General features: G+C 44.1%; 1 protein-coding gene across 4 annotated transcripts in view; it reads right to left on the reverse strand.

Annotated features, from left to right (window-relative positions):
* Positions 1 to 22,329, reverse strand: part of LOC127659488 (myotilin-like) — a 67,346-nt gene that overhangs the window by 36,438 nt on the left and 8,579 nt on the right. For all 4 annotated transcript variants that reach the window (XM_052149339.1, XM_052149337.1, XM_052149338.1 and 1 more), the window contains 6 exons: positions 21,724 to 21,886; positions 19,710 to 19,766; positions 19,497 to 19,638; positions 17,929 to 17,952; positions 17,688 to 17,807; positions 15,527 to 15,683 (listed from right to left, as the gene is read on the reverse strand). In XM_052149339.1, coding sequence (XP_052005299.1) covers positions 15,527 to 15,683; positions 17,688 to 17,807; positions 17,929 to 17,952; positions 19,497 to 19,638; positions 19,710 to 19,766; positions 21,724 to 21,886 — 663 coding nt within the window. The remainder of the gene's footprint in view (positions 1 to 15,526; positions 15,684 to 17,687; positions 17,808 to 17,928; positions 17,953 to 19,496; positions 19,639 to 19,709; positions 19,767 to 21,723; positions 21,887 to 22,329) is intronic.

Here is a 22,329-nt window from a genome sequence, read left to right on the forward strand (position 1 = left end):
TTGGACTTAGGATAGACCTCACCAAAATGACCTGCCTGTTGAACTACGATGTACCTCACCAATCTCTGCCTTCATCACATTGCACTAATGATGGTATAGAATACATAGACTTCCAATAACTTGCCAACCATAGCATTCTAGCCAACAAACAAAGGACAACTGCATCTATGTGAACTTCTGCAGTTAATCCAGGATGGACTTCAAAGACATTGATCATTAATCTTACAGTTCAAACTAAATCTATGTTTAAACACTGACCCTTAACACTTACTTAGTATAATCATTTTAAACCATGACTTGCACTATACATAAGTAATGTTGGGATTATATTCATGATGTTAGCCAGAGGGGAACTGGCCCCCACAGTAAGTCTGGTTTCTCCCAATGTTATTTCCCCTTCTGTCGCTCTCTCCACGTTGTGTCAGAGAAGCGACACTAGGGGTCTCTCTTGAGCGCCGATATTCACCTCTGAACTATGAAAAAAGGCCAATTAGAGTTGGCAACCAGTATTTGCATGTCCCGCCCCCGGACATACGGGTATTTAAGCGGAGCAAATACGGGAGTTCATTCAGAAAATTTCTTCGGAGCCGATGGTCGTGTTTGCAGACTGCTGCGTTTTACACACCGAGTTCCTGCTATCCTCTGCTGCATGCTGTTGGATTCTACGGCGCACAACAGCGGCTTTCTCCTGTTTGCACGGCTGTGCACTTCCTGCCCCTGAGCGCATCGACAGTTGCAGATGATAAGAAAGATCTCTCACGAGTTCTTTCATTCATAAAAGAGTGATTTTATTTAAAAGAGTAATTTCCTCTAAAAGAGCAAAAACAGCGGCGTTGAACGTCCTTTTAAGGACGCGTCTTTATAAAGATGACTTTCCGCCCCTGTGTTGTTCCTGGATGCGGTAGAGTACTCTCCACTTCCGATGGCCACAGGCATTGTCTCGTGTGTCTGGGCAGCGATCACACTGAGGCTGCGTTTGTGGATGGTTCATGTTCTGATTGCAAGAACATGACCATGACAACGTTGTGGTCGCGGCTTGCTTACAACCGTAAGCAGGCCACTCCAGCCGCCCCCCGCGTCGCTCCTTCTTCCCATGGGATTGAGGACGATGCGGCTGGCGATGGAGGCGATTCGGGGATGGCAGCGGGTGCAGCTCCGCCGGGTACGCCCCTCGGACCACCAGCGCCCGGCACGCTCGTTGACTCCCGTCCCCGCTCGAGGTGGCGGCGACTCGCCTCACAGCCAGTCTGCCTACCCTCTTGCGATGGAAGCAGATGAGTTCGCCGCGACATCGGAGGGCGTGGGCTCTGAAGCTGAGGGCTTCTCTGGGCTGCCGCCTTCGGGCTTGCACGCTCAGGAGGAGGCCGACGCACAGATGTCCGATATGCTTTCCCGGGCAGCCAACAGCGTGGGTCTGGATTGGAACCCTCCATCCTCCCCACAGACATCACGGCTGGACGATTGGTTCTTGGGCGTTGGGCGGCGCTCACAGCCTCTCCCCCCCGGTTCCTTTCTTCCCGATGGTGCATGATGAGCTGACGTCTTCGTGGCGAGCACCCCTCTCCACTCGTCGCACCGCCACCTGCTCATCCGCCCTCGCCACCCTCGACGGCGGAGCGCGCCACGGGTACACGGAGATCCCCCAGGTGGATAGAGCTGTTGCGCTCCACTTATGTCCCAGAAGCACTACCACCTGGCGGGGCCGCACTGTACTCCCTTCCCTGTCCTGTAGAGCAACATCCTCGCTCACCGCGAAGGCCTACAGCGCTACCGGACGCGCCGCTTCCGCCCTGCATAACATGGCTCTCCTGCAGGTCCACCAAGCCAAGGCACTTTGCAACATGCACGGGGGTGGCCCTGATCCCGACACGCTGCAGAAACTGCGCTCAGTGACCGACCTCGCCCTGAGAGCGACGAAGGTCACAGCGCAGGCACTCGGGCAGGCGATGGCCACTCTGGTGGTCCAGGAACGTCAGCAATGGCTGGACTTGGTTGAGATGCGTGAAGCTGACAAGACTCGCTTCCTCGATGCCCCTGTCTCCCAGTTCGGCCTCTTCGGCGACACCGTTGAGGACTTTGCCCAGCAGTTCTCCCTGGTGAAGAAGCAGACGGAGGCCATTTCGCACATCATGCCACGGCGCAAGCTTGCCGCCATGGCCCAGGCCCCACCTGCTCGCCGAGGGCGTCCTCCCGCGGCCAGAAGACCTTCTGCTCCGCCCCAACCTGGGCCCAGCTCTCAGCCCTGGTGTCGAGCAAACCGCAGGAAGCGTACACCCCTGCCTCACGGACCCCTTCGAGGACCCGGAAAGCTCCCAAGCGTCCCTGAGACAGCGGACCCAGAGGACAAGAAGTTAGCTCCGGAGGTGGTAAGACCACTCTGTCCCCCGGTGGAGGGCCGGGAGGAGAATCTTTTGTTTTTTCATTTGCCGCACCCCCTGACAGGGGCTGCGGCACCCAAATTCTCAATAAAAGAGAATCTCACAGATTTCTCACGGCACTGTGCTTTCAGGCCTCAACAGTCTCGGCGCCCAGGATGCGGTGCTTCCGCCCTCAGCCCCACGACTGTTCCCCGGCCGGCCGGTTCAGACGAGTCCAGAGGACGCCAGCATCAGACCTCCTCCTCAGTCATGAACCCGCCCCCTGCCGGGTGCGCGGAACAAGGTAAGTGCTTTGAGTTTATTCTCAGCACCAGAGCCTCGGGACGCCACATCGCCTCCCGACGCCGCGTTACCTGTTCCGCACCGCTGCGAAGCCCCGCCGGGTACGTCCAAAATATTCGTCCCCTTGGTGCCCCTAGCACGGAGCTTAGAGGCGTGGCTTTCATTGCCCAACCCGTCACGGTGGCTGCACCGGACCATCCGACTCGGTTACGCAATTCAGTTTGCCACGTCTCCGCCCCCCTTCGTGGCCGTTCGTTCCTCCGCAGTGCACGGCGAACATGCCCACTCCCTGTGCGAGGAAATCGCCTCCCTTCTAATCAAGGACGCGATAGAGCCTGTCCCTCCGACCGAAACGAAGAAGGGCTTCTACAGCCCTTACTTCGTTGTACCCAAGAAAGGCGGCGGCATATGACCGATCTTGGACCTGCGAGTTTTCAATCGGACCTTGTCCAAACTCCCGTTCAAAATGCTTACCCAGAAAAAATTTTATCTGGCGTCCGGCATCTAGATTGGTTCGCAGCGGTAGACCTGAAGGACGCGTACTTCCACGTCTCAATTCGCCCTCGACATCGACCCTTTCTACGGTTCCCGTTCGACGGCCAGGCGTATCAGTACAAGGTGCTCCCCTTCAGCATCTCTCTGTCCCCTCGCGTCTTCACGAAGGTCGCAGAGGCGGCTCTTGCCCCGCTATGAGGAGCGGGCATACGCATACTCAATTACCTCGACGATTGGCTCATTTTGGCCTCCTCGCAGGAATTACTATGCGCACACAGAGACCAGGTGCTCGAGCACCTCGGCCATTTAGGGTTTCAGGACAACTGGGAAAAGAGCAAGCTCACCCCGGTCCAGAGCATCTCTTTTCTCGGTTTGGAGTTAGACTCAGTCTCAATGACAGCACGTCTCTCCAACGAGCGTGCTCAGTCAGTGCTGGAATGCCTCACTTCTTTCGAACCAGGCACCGTGGTCCCTTTGAAACGTTTCCAACGGCTCCTGGGGCATATGGCATCCTCCGCGGCGGCCGCGCCACTGGGGTTGATGCATATGAGACCACTTCAGCATTGGCTCCAGTCTCGAGTCCCGAGACGAGTATGGCGCCACGGCACGCACGGCGTGGAAGTTACCCCTGCCTGCCGCCAAACCTTCAAACCCTGGACAGACCTCTGCTTTCTACGGGCAGGAGTACCCTTGCAGCAGGTGTCCCGTCGTGTTCTGGTTACAAACGACGCCTCCAAATTGGGTTGGGGCACCGTGTGCAACGGGCGCGCAGCCGCAGGCCGGTGGAACCGAGGCCCACTGCGCTGGCACATCAACTGCCTAGAGCTGCTGGCCGTTTTTCTTGCCCTGAAGAAATTTCTTCTGTTGATTCGTGGCAAGCACGTCCTAGTCAGGACGGACAGCACCACGGTGGTGGCCTAAATAAACAGCCAAGGCGGAGTACGCTCCCTCCACATGTCACAGCTCGCCCGTCGTCTCCTCCTTTGGAGTCAGCAGCGACTGGAGTCACTGCGCGCCACTCACATCCCCGGCAACCTGTCAAGACAAAACTTGCCCGGCGGAGAGTGGATGCTCCACCCCCAATCGGTCCAGCTGATTTGGGACAGGTTCGGCAAGGCCCAGGTAGACCTGTTTGCCTCCCAGGAAATCTCCCACTGTCCGCTCTGGTATGCCCTCACAGAGGCTCCCCTTGGGACAGATGCTCTGGCGCACAGCTGGCCCGTGGGGCTGCGCAAGTACGCTTTCCCCCAGTGAGCCTTCTTGCACAGGTGCTATGCAAGGTCAGGGAGGACAAGGAGCAAGTCACTCTGGTGGCCCCCTACTGGCCCAACCGGACGTGGTTTTCGGATCTCACACTCCTCATGACAGCCCCTCCCTGGTGAATTCCTCTGAGGAAGGACCTTCTTTCTCAGGGACGGGGCACGCTCTGGCATCCGCATCCAGACCTCTGGAATCTCCATGTCTGGTCCCTGGACGGGACGCGGAGGATCTAGCCGGCCTACCTTCAGCCGTCATAGACACTATTAACCAAGCCAGAGCCCCTTCGACCAGGCATCTTTACACCCTGAAGTGCCATCTGTTTGCGGACTGGTGTTCTTCCCGAGCCGAAGACACGCAGAAGTGCGCAGTTAGGTCAGTGCTCGTGTTTTTTCAGGAGAGGCTGGAGAGGAGGCTGTCCCCCTCCACCCTCAAGGTGTATGTTGCCGCTATCGCGGCCCACCACAACACGGTAGATGGCAAGTCTCTTGGTAAGCACGACTTAATCGTCAGGTTCCTAAAAGGTGCCCGGAGGATGACTCCCTCCCGGACTAACCTGTTTCCCTCTTGGGATCTCTCGGTCGTCCTTATGGGACTCCGGAGACCCCCCTTCGAGCCGCTTGACTCAGTTGGACTCAGGGCCCTCTCTCTCAAGACCGCCCTGCTGATCGCGCTCGCTTCCATCAAGAGGGTCGGGGACCTGCATACGTTCTCTGTTAGCGACGCTTGCCTGAAGTTCGGTCCGGAGGACACTTTCATGATCCTAAGACTGCAACCGGGCTACGTGCCCAAGGTTCCTACAACACCCTTCAGGGATCAGGTGGTGAACCTGCAAGCGCTGCCCCAGGAGGAGGCAGACCCAGCCCTTTCACTGCTGTGTCCAGTACGTGCCTTACGTATTTACTTGGACCGCACACAGAGCACCAGACGCTCTGAGCAGCTCTTCGTCTGCTTTGGGGGACAGCAGAAAGGGAATGCTGTCTCCAAGCAGAGACTCGCCCACTGGGTTGTCGACGCCATTTCCCTGGCTTATCACACCCAGGCCGTGCCCCCCCTTTGCGGGTCCGAGCCCACTCCACCAGGAGTGTTACGTCCTCGTGGGCACTGGCTAGGGGCACTGCCCTAGCAGACATTTGTAGAGCAGCGGGCTGGGCAACACCTAACACTTTTGCGAGATTCTACAATCTCCGAGTTGAGTCAGTATCGTCCCGTGTTCTCTCAGGTACCGAGCCCGTAGAACTCGGTGGCACGTCCACGATCTGACCAGGTGAATCGCTTGCACCCAGTGCCCTTCCCCCTAACCAGGGGAAACAGTGCGCCTTCTTTCCCAGGAGATCCCAGGTTTGGGACACTGGTTGACTCCTCCCTAGCCCTCGTGGGTCGCAGTTCTGCGGAGGAACTCGCCGACCCAAACCACTGCGGGTACCGCAAGCTACCCTGTACTGGTATAGGTGCCCCACAGGTAAGGCCTCCTGTTCGGACACCCCCTGTGTGTAAAACCACGGTTCTGTCCCCTCACGAGTTGACTCCGTGTTTCCCTTAGGCAGTTACAGCTGCCTCGGTTGCCGTGCTGTATGCTTCCCCCCTCTGCGAGGCTGGATATACCACCGCACTACTTTTCCGCATAAGACCTAAGTATAGGCCATGCGATGTATTTGCCACTCAAAATTTGCCTCCCCTCCCGGGTAGGTGTGGCCTCCGCAGGGTCTTCTCCGCCCTAATAAGGGCTAAGACCCCCTTCCCTCAATGCGTGTAAGGGCCCCGGCTGTAGTTGCTCTATGCGAGAAACATAGAGAGAAAAGAGGCCCAGCCAGGCTGGCCCGTTCCCATGTTGGTGGCCGTCACCTTGTTCCCCCCTCCAGGGTAACGATAAGGAATCCTGATGGCTTAAATGGGGCATTGGGGAAGGGTACGTGCAGCCTAATACAGTTGGTCGTTCTGCACGTAGGAATACCTGCTCGCTCCTGTATCAGCGGATCACGTACACGGCTCAACGCCTGGCTCTTTTTAAGTGGACCCCTAGTGTCGCTTCTCTGACACAAGAGCGACAGAAGGGGAACGTCTAGGTTACGTATGTAACCTCTGTTCCCCGATGGAGGGAACGAGACGTTGTGTCTCCCCTGCCACGTCGCTGAGCCGAGCCCCTGCTGTGGCCGGACCATTTCCGGCTCCTCAGAAAAATCCTGAATGAACTCCCGTATTTGCGCCGCTTAAATACCCGTATGTCCGGGGGCGGGACATGCAAATACTGGTTGCCAACTCTCATTGGCCTTTTTTCATAGTTCAGAGGTGAATATCGGCGCTCAAGAGAGACCCCTAGTGTCGCTTCTCTGACAGAACGTCTCGTTCCCTCCATCGGGGAACGGAGGTTACATACGTAACCTAGACGTTTTCTCCATTAATCAACATCTTATGGAGTTTTGTGTTCCTTGCCACAGTCACCTTCAGCTCGCTCACTGGGTATATTAATACAATTATTATAAAATTATTTTATTTTTATACACAATTTACAATCATCTACATGACTCTAAGACTTTAAGACTCTAAAGGCAGGTGCACATTGTATGATTTTGTCCACGATTCTGCCTTCTGAGACCAATTTTGGGAATCCTTAAGGATTTCACTCGTCGCAGGGCAAAATCGGCAATCTTACAACGTTCAGTGTGACATGTTCACAGACGGCTGAATAATAGCCTTTGCGATGATCTTCAGCCTCCGATGAAATTTAGGCAGTGTCTGAAATTTAGCATCGTAGTCGTATTGTGTGACTGCTATTACGACGACAAGATTAGAAATTCTCTAGCACCCTAATTCACTTGGAAAGAAACCTGCTCCGTGTTTGCCCCACCGTAGCAACATGTGTGCCCAGTTATCACACTACTCAATCACTTTCAATGTTTTGTCTTTTCGTTTTGTATAAAAAGTTTTAATAAATAAGCAGAAAACACTTGGAGAAAACACGTCAGCAACATGAAAGCATTATTCTCTGAATTAAATAAATACAGATCTTACAAAACGAAAATAAATACATTATTTGCATTTTCTTTACAAGGTTATTTTAATTACTATTTTACTTTTAATAAATTTACTTTAAATGTCTGTAAACTTCTTTAGTTAAGATTCACACTACTCTGATTTATAAATAAATAAATACAAATAAAATAGAAAGATTGATCAATTTATATTGGTAAGTATTTATGGAACATTTTAATCCAAATCAGCAATTACAGTTGGATACAATTATAGAAATCTAGATCATGTTTGTGCATCATCCATAGGGAATTTGCAAGCGTGATATATTATCAGCCTTTATGAATTTTCGAAATTTTGCCTGGTTGATTACACCAATGTGAATGGTGAAGTTTGTAATTTTTCATGCAACAAGTCTTTTTATTTCCACAATGAATATTTGCTAGTGGTAGTTCATTATTACTGTAGGCTACCTCCCGCACTCACGTTCATTCTCAAAATCTGTCATTTTCTGTATTTGTGATCAAGCTGTTTTATTATAGGCCTATTTGACAAAATCCGTCTTTCTTGTAAATGTAAGCCAATGCACATGATGGAGTGGTATTTGGAGCAATGGAAATGTTGATGTCCTGACTTTCAGAGAGAGAGAAAAAAAATGCTCCTCCATGGTGGGCAAATCCACTAACTCTAACCCTAAACCTAACCCTCACAAAAAACTTTCTGCATGTTTTAATTTTCAAAAAACATAATTTAGTATGATTTCAAAGCTGTTTTCCTCATGGGGACTGACAAAATGTCCCCACAACGTCAAAACAATTGTTTTACTATCCTTATGGGGACATTTGGTCAAATAAACGCTCACTTACACACACACACACACACACACACACACACACACACACACACACACACACACACACACAGAGAGAATCATGCAAAATCTTTTCCAATTACTCTTTTATTTTTGCTGTTTAATCATTCTATTAAAGCTTCTCAGTCATTGAGCAAGTTACTGACCTATACTGTAGAAATAGTGCAGAATCTTAAATATATCTTATTTATTTGACATAGCTTTCCAAGATCTTCTCATTATCAGATTTCAATGTGGCCAATGTGGAGTTTTTGACCTGTAGCTTCAGTGATATATATATATATATGACTAAATATAGTGAATAGTAAAGTCAAACTGGATGACCTCCAGAGATCAAACCTATAGAGTCTAGATCTTTTTAAGCAACAAACACATTTTATTAACTAATCAAAGCAAGGGAATAAAATGACTGGCTAAGCTTTTATTGAATGATAAAGCTGCCAAAAATGAAAGAGCCAATGTAAAAGATGTATTCAGTTTCTGATTACAAGAAAGAGTTAGAAAAGTTACAAATATTGATTAAGATTTTAACTAATTGTGCTTACCTGCTCTTTAAAATGACTTCTCTTGTCAGGAAGTTAAACTGTGTGTTAAACTGATTTGTATGGCTTGGGTCATGCTATTTTCTGGCATCCGTTCACTCAATGAAGTCCTGCTCCTTAATGATGGAAACTGTTTATCTATAGAAAACTATGTGAGTCATGAGAGCAAGAGGCACACGCCCCCAAAATACTCCACCATTCCTGAACAAACAGCCATTCAATATTAGGATAATGCACATAGATTGAGCGGGTGTAATTTTAGAATCCTGCGTTTTGATTTTGATACTAATTCTTAATGGGGTTTAAATATTTTGGAACAGGCATTAGAATTCAGTGCTCACTCTTTGTTTTCTTAAATTATGGCACATTTATTATAATTTTGCTAAAATGTTTTAATGCTTTGTGCATTTATTTATTTATATTTTTTTCCCACAATAAATAGGCTATACTTTAAATGTCATGTTCTAGTTAATGCTTTGTTGCTCAATCATTTCCAGTTAAAATGAAGGGAAAAAAGAATACATTGAAATGTTTTTTGTAGACTTATTTGTCTGGCTCAGTGTTTCCAAAACAGAAGTACTATGTAATATGTGTGCAACACGTCAATGAAATTGACTAGAATTTATAGCCTCTGCTGGTGACATCATTGGATGCACCTGTAGCAGGGCTAGAAATAGATGCGCCACAGGTGCATCGTCAGATATTTTGTCTTCAGATCATTCTGTGTGTGTTGTGCTTCTTGACTGTCAGAACTTTCTACATTTCTCTGTTAGAATTGTTAGGCAGTGTGCAGAAATCTTTCTGAAAACAAAGAAAAAGAATGACTGATAAACAAAGCAAGCAGTGTGTGTTCCCATGTTTACGCTCTAGGGCTGAAACAGACACACACCAGTTTTGTTTTGTGTGTTTGGGGGAAGAGCATGCTGCTCTTGTGTTGGGTTGGGGCGGGTGCGAGCATTGCGATCTGTTCACAGTCAAAATGCTCACACTCGTCTCGCTTACTTCCAAGAGCCAGCGGCCACTATTTCATCGTGGGGCTCTCGCATAGATCTGGCTGAGGAGCAAGAGATGTGTTCTAAGAACAGTAGAAAAAGGCTACAGAATTAAATTTGTTCGCCGTCCTCCGCATTTCAACGATGTGGTTCCCACTACCATGAAAACGGAACAAACATGTCTACTGTGGAAAGAACTGAAAAATCTCTTGGTCAATGGGGCCATAGAACATGTTCCCCTTCCAGAGAGAGAGTCAGGTTACTACATCAGATACTTCCTGGTTCCCAAGAAGGATGGGGTGTTGCGTCCGATTTTAGACCTTCAAGGCTTGAATCGCTCAGAGGGCATTCAAGTTCAAGATGCTAACCATCAAAACGGTCGTGTCTCAAATCCAACATCGTGATTGGTTGGTCACAATCGATCTCATGGATGAGTACTTTCATATAGAAAGTCTGCCACGACACAGGAAGTTCCTGAGGTTCGCTTTCGGGGGCAAAGCTTTCCAATATCGGGTTCTTCCATTCGGTCTAGCCTTATCACCCCGCACATTCACGGAATGCATGGATGCAGCACTGGCTCCTTTGCGACTCCGGGGCATCCGCATTCTGAATTACATAGACGACAAGAACTGGGATTACAGCACAGGGATATCGTCTTAGCTCATCTGGTTTTTCTGGGGTTGAGGCTCAACGCAAGAAAAGCGTCCTCTCTCCCACTCAGAAAACTACCTATCTGGGAATCGTATGGAATTCAATCACAATGCGGGCACAATTGTCTCCCGCTCGAATTGAGTCCATTCAGAACACCCTGAGCAAAGTCAGGCTAGGCCAAGGTTGCACTGTTTGTCAGTATCAACGACTACTAGGTCTCATGGCAACTGCGTCCTCAGTGATCCCTTTGGGCCTTTTTGCACATGAGACCGTTTCAGTTGTGGCTCAAAGCCAGGGGGATTTCATCCAAGGGCCAATCCCCTAGGCTGATAAGGGTTACGCACCACGCGCTACATACCCTTTCTATGTGGTTCAGACCCCGGTTCCTCCCTTTGGGTCCCACTCTAGGTGCATCTTTCCGTCGCAAGTTGCTAACGACAGACACCTCCCTGATGGGCTGGGTAGCGGTCTTAAATAGTCATCCAGGTCAAGGGGAATGGGAGGGTCGTCAGCTCGATTGTCACATTAACTGTCTCGAGTTGATGGCCGTATTTCTGGCACTGAAATACTTCCTCCAGAGGCTGCCATGTCTTGGTGCGGGTGGACAACACAGCGGTAGTCTCTTACATAAACCATCAAGGAGGTCTATGTTCACGCCAGCGGAACAGACTGGCATGGCAGATTCTCCTTTGGGCCCAGTTCAAGCTCCTGTTAATCAGAGCAGCTTATATCCCTGGATGCCTGAATGGGAGCAGATTTACTGTCCAGACAGAAAATGCCAACGGGGGAGTGGAAAATCCACCCAGAGGTAGTGGAACAAATCTGACTGAGATTTTACTGAGCAGAAGTGGACCTCCTCGCCTCCCAACAGACAGCTCAATGTCCCCTCTACTTCTCTCTGAGTCACCCAGCCCCCCTGGGTCTGGACGCGATGGCACATACGTGGCCCAGAATGCGCCTGTATGCGTTTCCTTCAATTTCTCTGCTCCTGGGAGTCCTGGCCAGAGTTCGCCAGCAATGGTCCTGCCTCTTACTGATAGCGCCGCGTTGGCCGAACAGGGTATGGTTCTCGGAGATAATGTCTCTCCTCGGCGGCTCGCCTCGGGCGATTCCGGACAGGAGTGAGATTCTGTCTCAGGCGCAGGGGACGATACCTCATCCCCGGCCCGAACTGTGGAACCTTCATGTTTGGCCCCCGAAGGGTACCAACTGAGGGACACTGGACTTTCACCTGAAGTCATCGAGATCATTCTGAACGCTAAGGCTCCCTCTACTAGAAGTTATGCCAATAAATGGGGTGTCTTTGAAGGATGGTGCAGTGTACACAATGCAGATCCAGTTAACTGTATCCAGTCCGTGCCCTTCAGAATTATGTCCACCACACTAGCCAGTAGCGTAACTCAGGGCAACTATCCGTTTGCCATGAGGCCACAACAAGGGGCGGCTGCCACCAAGCAGACAATGTCACATTGGGTGAGGGATGCTGTTGCCCTGGCCTACGAGGCACGCAGTCAAGCTTCGCCAGTAGGGTTCAGGGCTCACTCTAATAGAGGGGTCGCCTCCTCTAAAGCCTTGGCTAGAGGTGTCCCTCTGCAACATGTTTGTAATGCGATGGGCTGGTCCTCTCCGAATACATTCATAAGATTCTATAGTTTGGATGTTCATGCCACTCCGGGCTCTTATGTCCTTGAGTCAACATCACAAGCTCATATCTGAGACCTGTCGCACTCTTGTGAGCACAACTACACAACCGTAAGGGGTCCGGACACCCACAGTGCGGCGGCGTGGGTATTCTCGGTCCCAAAGCACTAAATCAGCGCAGCATCAAAGTGTAGCTTTTTGATAGGGAACGTCTCAGGTTACTTAACCGCTGTTCCCTGATAAAAGCGCAACGAGTTTCTGCACTTCATTGCCCCAGGACTGCTCTTCAGACAAAATACCTGACGATGCACCTGTGCCGCATCTATTTATAGCCCTGCTACAGGTGCATCCAATGATGTCACCAGCAGAGGCTATAAATTCTAGTCAAATTCATTGACGTGTTGCACACATATTCACAGCCGGTCACTCCTAAAGACGTTCCCAAAGCACTAAATCAGTGCAGCATCTCGTTCCGCTTTTATCAAGGTACAGGGTTTACATTAGTAACCCAAGACGTTTACTTGCATTGTATGGACAACAGAGATTAAATATGCTTATAAAAATCTTTTTTTCTGCTGAAGAAGGAAAGTCATGCACACATGGAGATAAGCAAATCATGAAAGAATTTTCAACTAACCCTTTAAGCCGGTTCCACCGAGCACTTTATACATTTTAAATGTAGATTTTATCCTTATAAAAACATATGATTTGTGTAAGTGTTGTTTATATTGTGTGGTTGACCCTTATAGCATTAGGAACACTATGGTCCTAATAAATTGCCTGAAGTGGTTATCTGCTGTTGTAGCCCATTCGTCTCAAGTTTCGATGTGTGGTGCATTCTAAAATGCTATTCTGCTCACTACAATTGTACAGAGCGGTTATTTGAGTTACTGTAGCCTTTCTGTCAGCTCGAAGCAGTCTGGGAATTCTCAGTAGACCTCTCTCATCAACAAGGCATTTTGGGCTGTGTTCCAAATGACACACTTACAGAATACACTATGCACTCAGCCATGTAGTGTATACATTTTTCAAAGTGTAGTATCATCCTAAATGGAAAACTTAATGGTTAATTTCCACACAGAAGCATTCGCCAGTTGACAGCTGATGGATGTAATGTTTCAAATGCATTTCAAACATGTTGCCACTCAGTTCAACACTTATATCTAAAATAATGCACAAATTCACACAGTGTGGGTTGATGGTAAATATTCAACCGAAGTTTTTCTAAAAAAGCGGAGACTTTGTTGTGCCAAATTTTTTTTATTAAAAACACAAAACACAAAACTCTATATATGTGCTATTTCCTTAATTTGCTCAGTGCAATTCAAGCAGATGGAGGGCTATATCTGGGGCCTATAAAATGAAAATGCTAATAATAAAAGTGATATTATTAATATATTTTAATTGCCTTTTTGACAATTATTTATTTTAAAAGTTTTAACAGTGGGGTTTTTAACAAGTCCATAGTAAACACATGGAAGCATGGATCCTCTTCACTACCATGGTTAGATGTAACATGATTTCTATAAAACAAATTATGCCATTTTTGTAATTATAAATAGATAAATTCTAAACACATGTAAAAATAAAAATAAATAAAAATTAATATAAATATTTACAAGTTGTTAGAAACATTAATTATATTCCCTAACTCCCATAATGTAGCCTATTACAAATTTAATAGAGCTGAAGTTGTGATATAATCATATTTATTATCAATCTATTTCTGCCTTAAGTACAGTTAGTTACTATAGTAAATTCAAGGGGGTGATGTAGAATTCTGTGCCGAATTCAGATGGTTTCCATCTTCTCACTGATTCTCAAAAGCTGTGAGATTAAGAGCTCAAGCTTTAAGAACTTAGCCCTTGCGCTACTCTGTCCATTGAGAAGTATCAATTTACAGAGCCATACAGGTGCATTAGCCAAGGTTGTGCCTTCACCTGTGTATTTGATGCTGCTAAACCAGATACTTCAGATGAGTCACTAGACTTCAAAATCAGATGAACCGAGGTACAAATGCTTACCAACATGTATAATTGAGAACCAACTGATATTCTCCAAGTCTAGATAAACATTTTAATGTAAAGAGGAACTTGATGATAGATTTGATTATTATGACTGATAAACGCCCCCTCAAAACTGTCCCCGTAGAGAACCCCTGTTCTATGTAAAGAAGCTGTATGTAAGAGCAGCTTCAATCTACTTGAATGGGGAAAGACAGAAATTTCCAAAACGGTTGGTCACGATTATGATCAAAGAACATATCTCAAATCAGCAGTAAAATCTGACAACCCTGGAATCATAAAATTTGCTACTTTACCTCAGAAAATGCTGAAATGCAATTTGCTAACTTGTATAGCTAATGCGCATGCATGTTCTCGATTTGATTGACAGGTGATGTATGTATCTAAAAGGGAGATTAACTCTTTTACCTGTAATGTGGGACTTCCTTTCTACATCTGTTGGGTGTTCCAATTTCTCCCATTCATAATCTCTGCTTAAATATCTCAGCTGTGTAGGTCCATACAATGCAAGTGAATGGTGGACAGAACTCCAAAAAGGAGATACAGTCATCTTAAAAGTTATCCATAAGACTCCAGTGGTTTAACCAACGTTTTCTGATGTGATCTAGTTGGTTTTGGGTGAGAACAGACCAATATGTAACTTCCTATTCACTGTACATCTTGTCATTAGTCTCTAGGCAAGATTATGATTTTAAGCTCGATTACACTTCGATTACAACACGTTTTTGTCTGTTCTCACCCAAAACCAACTCGATCGCTTCAGAAGACATTAATTCAACCACTGGATTTTATGTAATGCTTATTGCTGACTGTGACGAGGACGAGGGCGGTGCTGGGCTGGGCCGTGAGTGTGCATGGCCGGCCCCCAATCGGGTTAATCAGCCAAGGAGAGGGATAAGGCCGAGCCGGATGCGGCAGTACGGGAGAGAGAGAGCCACATGCAGCTGCCGTGTGTGTTTATGTTTATGTCCTTTTAAGTTTTCATTAAACATTAAATTGACTGTTCAGCCGGTTCCCGCCTCCTCCTTGCCCATTTTAAGCCTTGGTACACCTTTTTGGAATTTTGGTCATGAGGGTGAGTAAATTATAAGAATTTTCATTTTTGGGTGAACTATCCCTTTAACGCTTGACTTTATGGCCAAATACAATTTCAAAACCTTTGTCATTAATGTAAACTTAGCTAATATCAACACATTGCACTGTGTTATTCATCCATTTTAGATGAATAATCAAATTGTTTTTTTATGACTGATGTGGGCCTTAACACAAAGTTTTGCTTAGGGCCCTCACAAGGCAAATGTGGTGTTTGTGTGCTTGTGTGTTTTGAAGCCTAAATTTTAACTCGGTGCTTTAGATTTGCATTTTGACAAAATTTTTTATTAAAAACTAATTTAAAATTCTGAAAAATAAAAAAATTTCCTACCCTGCTAAAGGGGCAGTGGTCTCTTCCTCAGAAATGTCAGGCCACTCTGGAGGGGGAATGAGTGTGTCCTGTAGTATCAATGGAAGGTCATCCTGCGCCAGTCCTGCTGAGCTTATAGAAGAAGGCTCATCCTCATCTCCCAAAACCTCCTCTAGATCTTGAAAGAACATAATGTTAGCCTATTACTAAACATTTCCTGCCTTTGATTTTCTTTTCTGATTTGTTTTCAGAAGTTTTACAAATCTATAAATGGTAAATTTTCACTTGAGAGCAACTGAAAAAGCACAACTTGTTCATGGATCAATGCCTTTTGTGTACATTACATGTTGTATCAAGTGAATAAAGTATTGTGCCCTTTCTCTGAGTTAGTATGTTATACATTTGTAAATAAGATACATGACTTAGTTCAGCTGTCTCGATCTGCTTCAAGGGGATTGTTGTGTCTTATTGAGCAGCAGCAGAATCTCTTTCATGTAGAACCCAGCGGGCCCTATTTTAAGAGCGCTAGCTCTAAGCGCTATGTGATAAGTCATACACACAAAGCCAATGGGCATGGCCATGATGTTTTGGTATTTTTGTGTAAGCAGAGATTTCACAATTTAGGTCCTATTATGTAATTAATTCCCTGTCAAGTACCAGCAATATAAACAAATAAATCTCATTCATAAGAAGTTGGTAGGGTAAATGGACTGTATGCAGTGAACTAGAACAACAGAAATATGGACTAACTTTTTTTGTGCATTAACTGCATCCTTGTTGTCTGCCCTGTGTTTCACTTGTCTTTGTCTAAAACTACACTTCCCACAATTCCCGGCCCTTATCACTGCCAGCACTCTGTCATTGTTCACACCTGATTGTCGTTTGTGATCATCCTGTGTCTGTGTATATAAACCCTGTTTGTTCTCCATTCCCTTGTCGATCGTTGAATGTTGATGTTTCTAGATGCTTGTTTGTCATTATTATCCGTGCTCGCCGTAATGTTATCCTGCCTGTTAACCCATTGAATGTCTTCCGTGTTTTTGTTTTATTTTCCCATTGTGGATCTTTCCTTTGTTCCTGTTTTGTCTGTTTTTCAAGTTTTTTCAATAAACCGCTGCAAGTAGATCCTCGCCCCGCGTCTGCCTTCACCCGCAACCCTAACATATGTAAGGTGTTTTTCTATGACCGTGACACGCTTCTTTTATACTCATGGAAAATGAGGTTCTCATCAGGATTTGGATGTTGGTGGCATTAAATTATGGCACAAGTATTGCTACATGATTATATTGATTAACTGTCACATAAATCATGGATAGTAGCTATTAATAGTGATTATCCCATGTTCCCACTATTTTTAAGGCACAATTTTCCAGGACATTTTATGTGCCCAATAGGTATAATATTTAAGCAAACACACACAAGAGGTCATGATGTATGTTGTGGATATTGAATGGTTATTTTTTCTGAATTTATTACACACATTCATTTTGAAGCCCGCAGCACATGCAGATTATATATTTAATTAAATCGCAGCCTTTCGCAGAATGATAATCACACAAGGACATATCACAATTTTATGTAAACTCCTGACCCACTTGGAATGTGGTGAAAGAAATAAAAGCTGAAAAAAATAATTCTGTCTACTATTATTCTGAAATGTACATTCTTAAAATAAAGTAATGATCCTAACTCACGGGGAATGTTTTCTATTATTAAAAGTTCAAATGTATTTGGCTAAGGTGTATGTAAACTTCTGACTTCAACTGTAAGGAACACCCACAGTTTCGTGCATACAGAAATTATCGTTGTCACAAAAATTAGATAAGATGTTGCGTGTTGCGGTGTGCCTAGCACGGTTATGAAAATAGAGCCCTCATGCCTCTGTGTTTAGCAGTAGCAAGTCTTCATAATTGCTCTGCAGCTGCTGCAGCGTAGGCAGATCTAGCCACCAAGACCAAACCTACTAATAAGTCTTATCCATAGTATTAATTATACTAATATAATATTTGTATTATTATTATTATTATTATTATTATTATTATATATTATTAACTTGTCTTATCCATCATAATGCTTTAAAACTTATTCAGTGAATTGTCATGACTGAACTTAATTTAAATGGATTTGTGCATTGTAAACATACATGGAAGAAATGTCTACAATTCTACATACAAGAAATTACCTGTATAAACTTCAAGCATGGCACTGCATGACACTGTCCCAAAATTATTTGATGCCATACATTTAAATATACCAGAATCTTCTGGATAGGCCTCTGTTATAACTAGGGTGCATAATTCCTCTGCAACAAAACACAGAAAAGTTAAAAGTCTAAAATAACAAAAAATAATAATACATGTATCACTCAATAGAAGAAAAGGTCCATTCATTTATGCACCAGTCACAGACAAAAGTCTACTTACCAGGAACAGAAGCTGAACTTGCCTCTGAAAAGGACAGAAAACCAGTGAGTAGTTTAAGATTATTTGCCTATACAGTAATATGATCTCATCCCTATTACTCTTATAATAGTTCATGCAAAATGAAAATTCTGTCATTATTTACTCACTTTCAAATTTCAAACCATTATTTCAAAATACCCATGCCAAATGTTACTCGAGGGACTTTTTGCCTGCACCACCAAACGTTGCGGTTGATCTGTATGATAAATGTCACTCTGATGTCGTATTCAACTAGTTTAGGGACATTTAATAAAAAAAATTATGAATAAAAACGGTTTAAAATACCTTTTTAAATAAAAAGATTTGAAAATTCTATCATCAATTACTCATTACCTTATCGTTTTATTGTATTTTTTTGCCTTGGGACACCAAGGGAGCTTTCAGAATGTCTGAGTTGCAGCCCCAAAAATGAGAAAAACAAAAGTAGACTATTTAGCAGCAGAGATGGGCTATTTCTATTAAAATAGGGATGCCCAACAATCAATGGATGTAGAAAAGGAAGCCCCTCCTCACTGGTAAAATCACCTTTTAGATACAAGCGTTGCTTGTCAATCAACTCGAGAACGAGCATGCGCATTAGCTAGACAGGAAAATAGTTTTTTTGTTGTTGCATACACTGAGGTAAAGATGCACAATTTATGATACTAGTGTTGTCAGACTTTACTGCTGATTTGGAATGTGCTCTTTGATCATAACCTTGACCAATCATTAATGGAGATTTCGGTCTTTCCCCATTCAAGTAGATAGGAGCTGTACTTGTATGCAGCTTGCTTACATAGAAAAATAGCTGCCCAGCCTGCCCGAGAGCATTCCTGAGATGGCCGCCGAGTGGACTGACTTGCTAAAAAGACTTTGCACTCATGAACATGAATAAATTGCCACTTCGAGAACTGTTGCGACAGCTGTGACCTCAGTCATGTCTTGTGACTTCGGAGGACTTTGAATGCAGCATAAGTCATTTTGAATGTGTTTAAAGTGCATTTTAGTCATAAATAAAATGATTGTGACTAAGTTTACAGTACCTCTCTGTTTTATATTATTGATAATTGGTTAGGTTCAGTAATGGGGTTGGATTAGAGGACCTAAAGTATGGATATGATAGTAGTATATGTACAGTATATTGTAAGTATAAGAAATGTATAAGAAAACATATTGCAGTCATGGTGCAGGAAAAACATCACTATGGTGAAGCCTTGCTGGAGACTGCCCTAGTTATTCTGTTGATATTTTTGCAAACGTGGACAAGACTTGAGCTTCAGTCGAGAGGTAGATGTTTTAGTGAAAAACGACTTTGTGTCTGGTCCTGTTTTGGAGCTTGATAGATGTGGTTACTACAAACTGTTGTGGGCTCAATTCTTCCACAATTTCAGTTTTTGTGTTCCATAAAATAATTACAAAAATAACAGCATATGGGTTTGGAGAGTTAATAAATGTGAATGTTTTTAACTATTCCTTTAAACATGAAATGTATCAAACTGCAGATATTATGAGAGATAATCAGTTTCAGATGTATGCAAACTTTTACTCACTCTTTCTAAGAATGCGAAAATCTGCAGAGTCGATGATTTGCTCATGCTCTCTGTACCAAGAGACCTCCAGTGGAGGAGTTCCTCTAATTCTACATTCCAGAACCACCAGCTGCCCATTCACTGTGCTCACATCTTGAAGACACTGCAGAAACAGAACCACATAACACTCCACAAGAGCTCAAACTCAAAAACTCAATAAAAGTATTGCATTACCTTGACAAATGTTGGAGATACTCCTGCATTCCCTGAACATTGGGTTGGGCTCAGAACCTAGACAGTACAAAAAGGATGAAAAAAAAAAACAGGAGTTCAACAACACTTAGATCTGTGTTCGGACAAGAAGTATGTTTGGACTGCATTATGTGTTTGAATCGAAGCATCTTTGGGAATGAATGGGGAATTGGTCCTCTCTTTGCTGCTATGAAAGCTTGAACTCTTCTAAAAGATATTTCCACTAGATAATCAACCTGGCTGCAAGGAGTTTCTCCCATTTAGAAACTACAGCACCAGTAACGTTAGGCTCTGATGTTGGATTATGGACCCGTGCTCAAAGTCTGTGTCCAATTTAACCCAAAAGATGCTCAGTGGGGTTCAGGTCTGGTCTTCATCCAGGCAAGTTAAGTTCTTCCACTCCAGACTTGATGCATTATTTCTTAATGGTGCTTAATGTACAGGGGCATTGCCATGATAGAACAGAAAAGGGCCCTCACCAAACTGTTACCACAAAGTTGGAAGCACATCATTCTTTAGAATGCCACTGTAGCATTAAGATTTGTCTTCAATGGAAATAATGGTACAGCCAAACTCATTCAAACCCTTCTATGGGATTCATAAATGACCAGAATGAGCAAAGGTGTAACTTTCTTTATTTGATGATGATGATAATGATAATAATGATACCCTTTCTTGTATTAAAATTTACTACAGTAAAAACCCACAGTTCTATAAGTTGAAAATGAAGAAAATATGAGACTGTGATATATACTGGAGGTAGATTGCTGCCATCTGGTAAAGAAATATAAATAATCTGACATAAATCATGTGACAATATTAGCCAGGATATGGCTGCAGGTTCTCCTGAAGAGTACATCGTTTCTCCATGGTGCTGCTAGAGAATGAACTATGAGCAAGGCTCAACGAAGCCACATTTATAACTTTGAGCAAAGAAATTGTCTTTGTTTCCATAACAGAAAGATACTGTGTTTTGTCTGAAAGGTGAGACACCTGCAATGAAGCATAAACATTCCCACAGTGGAAAAGGTATACTTTCATACACTGGGGTCACTCAGAAATTGTTCTTTGTGTAGGTTTGTATGAGTGTATGTGTTCTGCATTCTCAACCATTTATTTATCTGTGTGTGTGTGTGTGTGTGTGTGTGTGTGTGTGTGTGTCTATGTTTTGCACTCTGGGTGTTTTATATTCTCACACTTTAATTTCTGTGTGTGTGTTTTTTTTTCTGATTTATTGATTGTATTTGACAGATCAAAAAACTTGTGTTATGGTCTTCAACATTTATTTTCAATGGTCGGTCAATTTTGACCACGAAGACAAAAGGTCTTTTTTATTTCTCGACCACCTAGGCTTGTCGAATCATGCCCATTTTTCTTCCTCTTTTTTTATGTTAAGTTGAGGAAAAGTCCCCAAGTCTTGTACCGCTCAGATAAAGGAAACCATTTATGTTAAATCAGCAAAAGGGATTCTGGTCAAAAATGACCGAAGACCATAAGAGGGTTAAAATGGGGTGTCTAGAAATGGTTGTTCATATAGTGTAGACTGGTGAGTTTCTCATCAGTGCAAGTGCAACACTTTCTTGCCCAAGTTTAGTAGCCTAACAAATAAGCACATTAGAATTATTTTTTAAAGGAATATTCTGGGTTCAGTGTAAAAAGAAGAATCACTGACACAAAAAAAAAAAATAAAAAAAATAATTGTATATAACTTAACACAGAAAAGGTTAGTAAGCAATTTTATCACACTAAAATCATATAAACATGCTTATTGTTAATGTATTGGGGCTATAATTTTCAAAAAGTGAGTATTGGATCATTTACAGATTGGCCCCATTCACTTCAATTGTAAGTGCCTCACTGTAATCCAGATCTTTTTATTTTTAAAAAGCAGGGACAATTCCAAATAAATTTTTGTGGTAAACGACATGCATTATTCCACAAATGCTGTGAAATGAGCTTTACTTGTATTGAAAATGTATATAACCTAATCAGTCACCTCATTTGTTCTTACCACCCGAGGACTAATGCAGAGAGGCTGTACTGTACTGGAGTGTCTCTGCTGTAATGTAGAAGAGGAAGATGAAGAAGAACAGGAGGAGGACCTATCTTGTGAACATGATGAGATAGTCAGGGACATAGTTGAGGTTTTTTTCTGGACCCTGGAAATGTAAGAATAATTACAATATATAAAGATCATGTCAAAAAAGTATACCACTGTATGACAACATAATGTTTCTAGACAGTGTACAAACATTTATAATGTACTTAGAATCAATTAAACCAATATTTTTTTTGTGTAAATACACACAAACATTAGAATTAATTGCTAATCAAATTAATTATTCATGGGGTTGCATACTGAGGAACTTCTTAAAGGAATAGTTCACCCAAATAAAAAAAATCATCATTTGCTCACCCTCATGTTGGTCCAAACCTGTATGACTTTCTGTCTTCCATGGAATGCATATGGACAAATTTCAATGCTATTTTACAATTACATAAAAATAGTACACACAAGTACCATAAACGTATAGTAGTCTAGTCTATATGAAACATTTTATCTGTTTCAACAACCAGCTATCATGTAGCTTATGAAGAATAG

The sequence above is a fragment of the Xyrauchen texanus genome, chromosome 19 (genome assembly GCF_025860055.1).
Source record: "Xyrauchen texanus isolate HMW12.3.18 chromosome 19, RBS_HiC_50CHRs, whole genome shotgun sequence".
NCBI classification, from domain to species: Eukaryota; Metazoa; Chordata; class Actinopteri; order Cypriniformes; family Catostomidae; genus Xyrauchen; species Xyrauchen texanus.